Below are 9,068 nucleotides of genomic sequence, written 5' to 3'. Positions count from 1 at the left end.
AATGTTATGTGCCCTTACCACCCTGTCCCAGCAACTGGAGAATGAAAATGCTGTGGATGTTTTCCAGGTTGCAAAAATGATCAATCTTATGAGGCCTGGAGTTTTCACAGACATTGTAAGTACTAATTTGTGAAACCATCCTTTGAAACTCAGACTCAACTCTAGAGCAGTAGTTCTCAACTGGGGGTGTTTTGCCTCCCAGGGGACATTTGGTAATGTCTGAAGACTTTTGGTTGTCAGAGCTGAGGACGGTGGAAGGCTTGGAGTGCGTAAAGGCCAACGATGCTGCTAAATATCCTCTGGCACATAAAACAGCCTTCAACAACATAAAATTATCCTGCTCAAAGTGTCTGAGGAGCTGAGGTAGAGAAACCACCTTAGAGTAGAACATTCTCTAGTTATAGGGTAAGGGGTATTTCATAACCTTATTGAAATGTCAACATTGGGAGAAGAAGACTCCTCCATGACTGTAGCGAACTAGTGATTTCAGGGAAAAAAAGAAATTATTTTCTACTGATAATTCAGCCTCCAGCCCCCAAACTCGAGTGGTAGTAAGCCCCTATAGCCTTCTTTCTGTCTCTCTCTCTGCCTTCTCATTTTTTTCTAATTTTTCCTTTTTAAAATTTTTAAGGTAAAGTATTCTCTTAGCTTTCAGACCCTCCTTTATCTTGCTAATAATCTCCTTTTCCCCTCCCCTCCAGGAGAGGCAAGGGGCAGGCCTTCAGAAGAAAACTCCTCCATGGCACACTCATTTAGTTTTTGCTTTTTAAAATAAATTAATTTTTTATTATTTTTTTTCTTTTTCTCTCTTTCTCTCTCTCTGTTTTCTTTTCTTTTCCTTTTATCTCGTCACTCTGCTCCTCAGTCTCCATTCACTGTGTTTCTAGATGGATCTAAGGGAACCATAGTCAAACATCCAAAATTACTCTTAGGGTTAACATATTCCTCAATACCCACTGAATATGCTGCACAAAGGGATAAAAATGAAACAGCAAAGAGATTCTAGATCACCTCCTTCTGCATGCTCCTGAACACTCAGATTGAACTTCAAGAATTAGGAAGAAACACACCATCCGGAAGAAACACAACATCCATCAGATCACTAAAAATCACCCCAGGGCCACAAGAAATATGCGAAAACAAGAAAATACCTCTCCTCCAAGGGAAAAGAAGAACTCCGTTTCATCCACGGACAGTTCCATGGAAATGTCTGATAAAGAATTTAGAATATTCATAATGACGAAGCTAAAAGAGAGAGAAGAGAGACAATGAACTGCAGAAGAGGCAGAAGAAAGGAGCTGACGAGTTCCAGGAGGTAAGAAAATTCTTGCAGGATCTAAAAGAGGAAATACATGCTTGAAAGTATTAAATGCAGACTAGATCATACAGAAAATAGAATCTCAGAGGTAGAGGAGAAAATTACTGGCCTAGAAAAGTCCACCACGAAGACTGAGAAAATTGCTAAAAAAAAAGAAGAAGAAGAAGAAGAAGAATATACGAGAAGTACTAGATACCATCAAACATCCAAACATCCGGATAATTGGTATTGCAGAAGATGAAGAGACTCATAAGGACACTGATAATCTATTCCATGAAATCCTGCAAGAAAACTTTCCAAACCTAGAGAGGCGCTCAAAGATCCAGTCCCAAGAAATACAAAGGACCCCAAATCGAATCAACCCAAGATCTTCTCCAAGACACAATATAGCCAGGTTGACCAAAACCACAGACAAAGACAAGAAACTAAGATTGGCAAGACAAAAACAGCAAGTCACCTACAAAGGACATCCCATCAGGCTAAGAGCGGATCTCTCATCAGAAACAATGCGAGTGAGGAAAGAATGGGAAAATGTATTCAAAGTGTTAAAGGAAAGGCAATTTCAACCAAGAATACTGTACCCCATAAGATTATCCTTCATATGGGAAGAAAAGACAAGAACATTCTCAGATAAACAAAACCTGAAAGAATTTACCAACACCAGACCAGATCTCCAAGAAGTTTTCAAGGGAGTGCTGTACCAGGAAAATTAAATGCAGAGCCACAGAAATAAGAGTTCAAAAACTAAGAAAATAGCCAACTTAATCGTAGGGCCAAGTCTGGAGTTGAACGTTATCTTCCAGAATCAATCAGGAAGATCGGGCCACAACAGAAGATAAAGTACATGAGACTGAACTGGTGAAATAGCATTTTATGACTTTTGAGTAAAACATTGCTGATTGGGACCACCAGTTAGCATAATGGCTATGTCGCTGGACTCCCACGTAGTTGACCATGGTTCGCGTCCCAGACCCGATGGCACACCCTATAGCAAAAACCTCTTAAAAAAAAAAAAATTGCGGATTTTCTTCTAGGCTTTGTTTTGGTTTCAAGGATTTTTGTCCTGTCTTGAGCTGTGGGTAGGTTCATGAGCCTACTATTTGAAGAGACTCCTAACCTGTTTCCTGGCTTTAAGTTTTAAGCAAAGTTCATTAGCATTTCTATGATTTATTAAAGTTAAAACTGCTTTTCTTGATATTAAAAAAATATATTTAAAAAATACCTATTTACTGACCGTAAAGAAAAAAAAAGTGTCAACATTGGGAATGGCTCTAAGCTAATGAGAACAATTACAAGGTATAGTTCTGGATGACAAAAGATTCAAGTGATTTTGTTTCAAAAAGTTTTTAGATAACATCTATGCTACTCCTGTTTCTCTAAAATCATTTTCATGACTGCATTTTTAATCAGTATTTCTACCTTAGATGAAGTGACAACGCTGTTCCTTGGCTCAAACTGTCTTCCTCTTGTTTTTCAGGAACAATACCAGTTTGTCTATAAAGCAATGCTCAGCTTGGTCAGCACTAAAGAAAATGGAAATGGTCCCATGACATTGGACAAAAATGGTGCTGTTCTAATCGCAGATGAATCAGACCCTGCCGAGAGCATGGAGTCTCTCGTGTGACTGGAATCCTGAAAGGGCACTTAATTTGTAAACTTCTGAAGACTGAGAATTTTTTGAGGCCTTTTTTGCCAGACTCTAGGTTATACAATAACCCAGTTACTTTTTTACACTGATAAAAGTTTTGATATTTATTTTTTGCCATTTTATGTCTTAATGGTATCCTACTGAGCATTTGCACCTCTGTTCATTTCACACAGTGAACCGCAATTTTACCTAGTTTGCACTATATGATCAGTGTTACTGCCTATAATCGAATACTAAAGCAAACCTTGATGTGACATTCCATGACAACATACATGCTACTTTTTAGTTCCGTACAGTGAAGGTCGTTGCTATGACAGTGAATCTTGATTTTATTATGCTAATTATTATTCTTGCTAAAGCAGTTGCAGTTTACTAGCAGGCAATGCTGTGCTATTCCTCGAGTCTGCCTCTCCTGCTCTTTTTTGGTTCCCCTCCGCCCGGCACTGTTCGATGCTGGATGCCTTCTGTATGTTAATGGAGTGAATGAGCACTGTTTTCTCTTACAGAACAGGATATTGGGAGCTGCTAAGAAGGTCTTTCAAAGTCATGGCCTTGAAACAGTTCCATTTATGATGGTTAATAGACCCACTTAGCAATCAGAAGGCTTAAAAGATGCTTCATGTGAACATCTCTTATTAGTTACAAAGTTAAATTCATAACTTTAAAAACATTGTGTCAAAATAAAGGATAACTCTGTATTACGGCTTTCACAGTAGCTATGTGGACAGTGTGTGTTATTTCCATTTTGACTCTGAAATAGCTACACAGTAAAATCAGGGCTATCTTTTACAATAGAGAGATGGCAATACTTTCTACAGCTCAGTTTTAGTTACTCACTAATGCTTCTTGGTTTATAATACCAGACCTCACGGTAGGCAGAAGAATAAAAATCTGTGTAATTTTGAAACCAGTCCTCTAAAAATTCCCTATTAGTAATCTAATAAAAACTACCTATACAGTTAACATTTTTTTCTTTCCTTTTTTGCCAAATGTTTCATAATAAATCTCTTAATTACATACATTCTTTTACTTAAAGTTAAATTGAAAATATTGTATTAAGAAAAGCCTTGGGACTTTCGGAACCCCCACACACAGATAAATGTGATTTGGAAAGAGAAAATTAGAATCTTGAATAAAAAGTGTTATCAACACTTTCAAAGAGGTTTTTTGAAGAGGGAGACAGCTTTGTATGTATGCTTCTGTGTAATTTAACATCAAGAACATAAATTTCAGTAAAAGATGCCAATAATCACTAGCAAGCTCAAGGATGCTATTTGGTCCAGCCCTTGGAGTCGTATTCACCCTGCAGTGTGTACTGGGAAAATTAGGAGCATTCCTATGAAATTTCAGTAGGGTACATAGAAACATAAGCGACTTACTGAGATCTGTTTCTTCTAATACACGTTTGCTGTGAGTGACAGCTTCTGTCAGAAATGAAATCATCACCAGAACTGGACCTGTTAAGAAGAACAGGGTTTTGTTCATTTTTTTATGCCAATAAACTCCAACAAAAAAAAAGTCCACACTAGCTGCTATCATACTCTCTGGGTAGACACTAAAATGCTAATGATGCTTAGCACTGAAGTCCTATTTACCTTGAGCTGGCTTTCTATGAAGTTCGGCCAGTGGTGCTGGAGGACAAAGGTTGCCAAGGACTTAGCATCTACGGGACAAGTCCAAGAGCTGCAATGCAGAGGCCAGGCCGACTGTTTTCGTGAACTACATGACAGGGTTCAGCTCGCCTTCTCACCACATAGATACAGTAACATGGAACAGTCTGCTCTTTAAGAACTATACAGGTTAGCCTGGAGGAGAAAAGTGTCCAAATGAGCAAAGTTTGCTAAGTCTTACACACCGGATGGTGCAGACACTTTGTAGCCCCTCTACCTTCACCAGAGGTGACACGGGAAGCGTTGAACACAGAACACTACAACTACCAGAGCTGAGGGGAATCAGGAAGGGAAAGGTTTCAGATGGTGACAAAAGCTAGGTGTTTACAGTCAATTAAGTGGGTTGTTTTAGCGTACAGCCTACTGGTATGAGCTCTTTCCAGTAAATGGCACAGGGGGCTTGACATTCAGAAGTAAGTTATCAGTTGGGGTTTATGGTCCTTGTCCCAGTAATTTTTTCTCAATAAAAGTAAACCTTAGTTAGGAGACGAATAGCCAAGTATTCCCTTCTGTACCGTTTACAGAGGCCTCAATTCATGGAAATGGGCATCTTCCAGTACAGTTCTGTGACTACTTTCCTGCTTGTCAGAATCACCTTTCCTGAATGTCAGAATCATGAGGGACAGCCAGGAAATAAGACAGAGGCATGATACAGGTGGTTTAGAAGTTCTCTGTAAGCAATCTGTGTGTCCCTAGCAGGCTGGAACCAAAGTCTGCAGACCCTAACCCACTGAACTACAAGCGATTGCTATTTGCCTGCCTTGCCAAAGTGGCCCAAACGCACCTCACTGAGGACAGTATATTCTGTAGTTCCTCACTTTCACCACAGTGTGTGTCCTCATAATCATTATTCATTTGTTATTGGCAAAAATATGCTTGCATCTTTCCAGGGGCATAGAGCTTCAACGATGATGTTTTCTTATAGACACAAGCACATTGCTTAAGTACATGGCAAGGTGGTTATTCTTGCACTCAGAGGGAAAGGAACTAGCTGTTGCAAATTAACGTGTGCTGTTTGTGTGTACAGATTTAGCTCTAGATTAATAGAAGGCACCCGTCATACGAAATTGAACTGCAGTGATCAGACCAAGTAGCTATGTTGGACATCAGAGAAAAGACACTTCTTGCCATCAGAACTTGTTCTTGCATCCAACAGCCACAGTAGCATCATTCACATATATATACACACACACACATATATATATAAATGTTAAATTCTGAATTTCAAGATAAACAAGATTAGTTCTTTTTTTTTTTTTTTTTTGGTTTTGATCCTTTGAACTTTTAGTGTCCATTTCAAGTAGAAGAATCCAGCAGGATCACGGTATTCAAGGTCTGGCTGTTGGAGTTTTTGGCCCAGAGTGACATATTGAAATCAATCAATAACCTTACTTATTTTATAATGACACAGCACAACTGCCTTGTTATGATTTTTTTCTTAAATGCATATAGCATATATACTGTATTTAAAATTAAAATACAGATACCAATTTACCAAAGATACATATTACTAATTCTAAGCAAAAAAATAAAAAATAGAAAGAAACCCAAACTCATCATAATTTAAGAAAAAGTAATCAAAATGTAGTTTGTCTTAAGAATTTAGCAGTTATACTGAAAAATGCATTTTCAACTCCTATGTTCTGAAGTTTATGTTCAAATGGTGCCAGTGAATTTTTATATGAAGGAAAAATGCCTGCTTTTTTTCTTTAACAGCTGTAATTTCACTTAACCCTTTGCGCTTTCCCTTAGTTGCCATTTAACACACAATATTGGCTTTACTTATCTCTAGAAAGAAGGCATGCTACCAATAGGAAGGAATTGTAATAATGCTATTTGGCCTCGACTTTGTCTTAGCTGTTAAACTGTTTTTAGTATTTTTGTTAAATATTTGCAAAGGGAAGCATTTTCTACAGAGGATAATTAATTTCAAGAAAACTATCTTGAGTTTTAAAAAATAAACATCTCCAGAAAAGGAGACAGTCGATTTTATAAAATGTCGCAACTCTCCAACATTTGGGGTAGTGACTCCTTTTTTGTTAGGACATTTGAAACTAGCAAGCAGCCATTGTTTCTAAAGAATCCAGCCTTCATGTTGACTCACGTTTCTTTCACTTCATTTTAAAATAGCTAAAATCATTAAAACTGTAAATATTTTGTTGCTTGGGTAAGCATCTTCTGGGAACTTTGTATCTATGGTATATAATCATAGAATTTTATATTTTCATATAAAGCTAATTTTTTTCTAGTTTTGACTCCGTCATAGTTTTTTCTTTTCTTTTTTTTCTTTTTGTGGTGGATATGTGAATTCAACTTTCTGTGTACTGAAGTAGCAAGAACCATCTTTGCATTCCAAAAGAATCCAACATGTGTTATTTCTTTGAGGGAGTGATTGTGAAAGTTGGGTTTTCTTTTTTAATTCCATTGACCATTTGTGCAATAGGAATTAGACATAATTAGTCACTGAATACATTTGTCGCATTGACCCATTTGGAAAAAGTGGTTTGTTTTGTTTTGTTTTTTTTGTTTTTTTTTTTAAATTTGTCCTGGGGGAGGGGTTTTGTAACCTGAAAATTTTCCCTTTTTTCTTCTGTTTAAAACTATATCAAATCATTCTACTATAGTGTTATTTAATATGTAAATTGTATTGCTATACATAAAATAAAGTATGGTTTTTGATGTATTTATTAGCGTTGAGCATTTCTATGAAAATGTCTATACCCAAAAAAATCAGGTTACTAGTGACCCTTAACAGACATTAATACTCACCAACTTTCACCTTACTTTACCTGGTAGTGCAATTAATTTTTTAAAGAATTTATTTAATTTTATTTATTACTATTATACTTTTTTAATTCGACCAGAGATAGAAAGTGAGAAAGCAAGCCACCAGGTCCAGGACTGGAACTGTAGTTGGCCATGTGGGAGTCCAGTGCCTCAACCACCACACCAGCTGCCAGCCCCTACAATGAATGTTAACAGTCATCTTTACATACCCTGCTTGGTTAACTTATCAATATTCTTTCTCCTTGAGAAAGTAAACAATGACAACATTTTATATGCATAACGAATCAACCTGCATTTGCTTTATGACTCAGTTAAACTGTAAGGAGAATTACTGTCTTCATCAGCATATCAGCAAGATTTGTAGCAACTTTTCTCTCTCGGTATTTACCATGTAGGATAATGGATATATGGCGGCAAGACTTAGAGAATCTACAAAGTATATCTAGGATCAGTACAATTGCTTGTCCTTAGAAGAAATTTTGACATCTCCCACAGGGGTACACAAGTCCTAAACCCGGCAGCTTTGGTCCACTACTGTCCCCTGACTTGCAGTGAATTCACATCAGGTGTGCAACTAATACTAGGGCCCCAGTTTTCCTTTCCATCAAGACAAGAACTGTTACTTCATTCCCAAGTAACTAGGAATTGAAGAAATAATGTGTTCACTTCTCCTAAGAGTATGTGGAAGAAAGACTCCAGCACAAAAGAATGAAAACCTCTGCTGCTATAACCTAGTCTTCCTCCAGATATAACAGTGGGGACTCTACTGTTCTGTCACACAGTATACCAGAGGTCACAAATTAATGGCCTGCAGATCAGGCTCCCTCCACAAATTTTCTTTTAAAAATTTACTGACTTTTTTTAAAAAGAATGATTTATTTCATTCCATTGGCTATTATTATATTTTAATTTGACCAGAGAGAGAGAGAGAAAAAGAAAGGGAGAGAGCAAGCCGCCAGGTCCAGGACCTGAACCATGGTTGATCATGTGGGAATCCAGTGCCCTTAACCACCACACGACCTGCCAGCTCCTCTGTTACTAACATTTGGAAAATAAGAAATTTTACACTGAGATTCAGATTTTGTGCCCAACAATGGTGTAATGTTACAATGCTTGACTCCCATGTAATCAACCGTGGTTCAAGTCCCAAACCCAGCGGCTTAAAACTCATACCAGGTGCATGTGTATGCATGCCCAAAATTCCAGGAGGAGAATGAAGGAGAAGGGATTATGGCATGGCCACCCCCTCTGAGGGGATGCTTTCTTACCCTCTCCGTGTCTCTCTCTCTTTCTCTCTGGCAAGCACATGTGCCCTATGGCAAAAACCTTATTTTTTAGGTTGGAGGAAAAACACATATTATGGAAAAATTATGTGCAGATTTCAAGTTTTACTTGCACCAGAACAACAGATTTTAATCCTTTTTTTAATGAACTTTTTGAAATTTCCTGTATTTCACTGTTTAGCAGACCTTTTGTCAATCATGAAATCAAAAATCAATCATCTCAGTTTGCTCAATTAAATAATACTGAGGAAGGCCAGCAGATAGCACAGGAGTTACATAGCTGGACTCCCACATGGCCAAACATGGTTTAAGTCCTGGACCTGGTGGCTTGAAAATCATGTCGGGTGCATGTGCATGTGGGC

At 37.7% G+C, this 9,068-nt stretch overlaps 1 protein-coding gene across 1 annotated transcript in view; it reads left to right on the top strand.

Annotated features, from left to right (window-relative positions):
- PTPRG (protein tyrosine phosphatase receptor type G) overlaps positions 1-6,744 on the top strand; it is a gene marked incomplete in the record, with an annotated part of 820,292 nt that extends 813,548 nt beyond the window's left edge. Inside the window, 2 exon segments of the mRNA XM_027775507.1 lie at positions 1-115; positions 2,796-6,744. Coding sequence (XP_027631308.1) covers positions 1-115; positions 2,796-2,942 — 262 coding nt within the window.
- Positions 6,745-9,068: the final 2,324 nt, after the last annotated feature.

Source organism: Tupaia chinensis, unplaced genomic scaffold (assembly GCF_000334495.1).
Source record: "Tupaia chinensis unplaced genomic scaffold, TupChi_1.0 Scaffold000569_1, whole genome shotgun sequence".
Taxonomy (NCBI): domain Eukaryota; kingdom Metazoa; phylum Chordata; class Mammalia; order Scandentia; family Tupaiidae; genus Tupaia; species Tupaia belangeri.
This window is presented reverse-complemented; position numbering and strand designations above follow the sequence as displayed.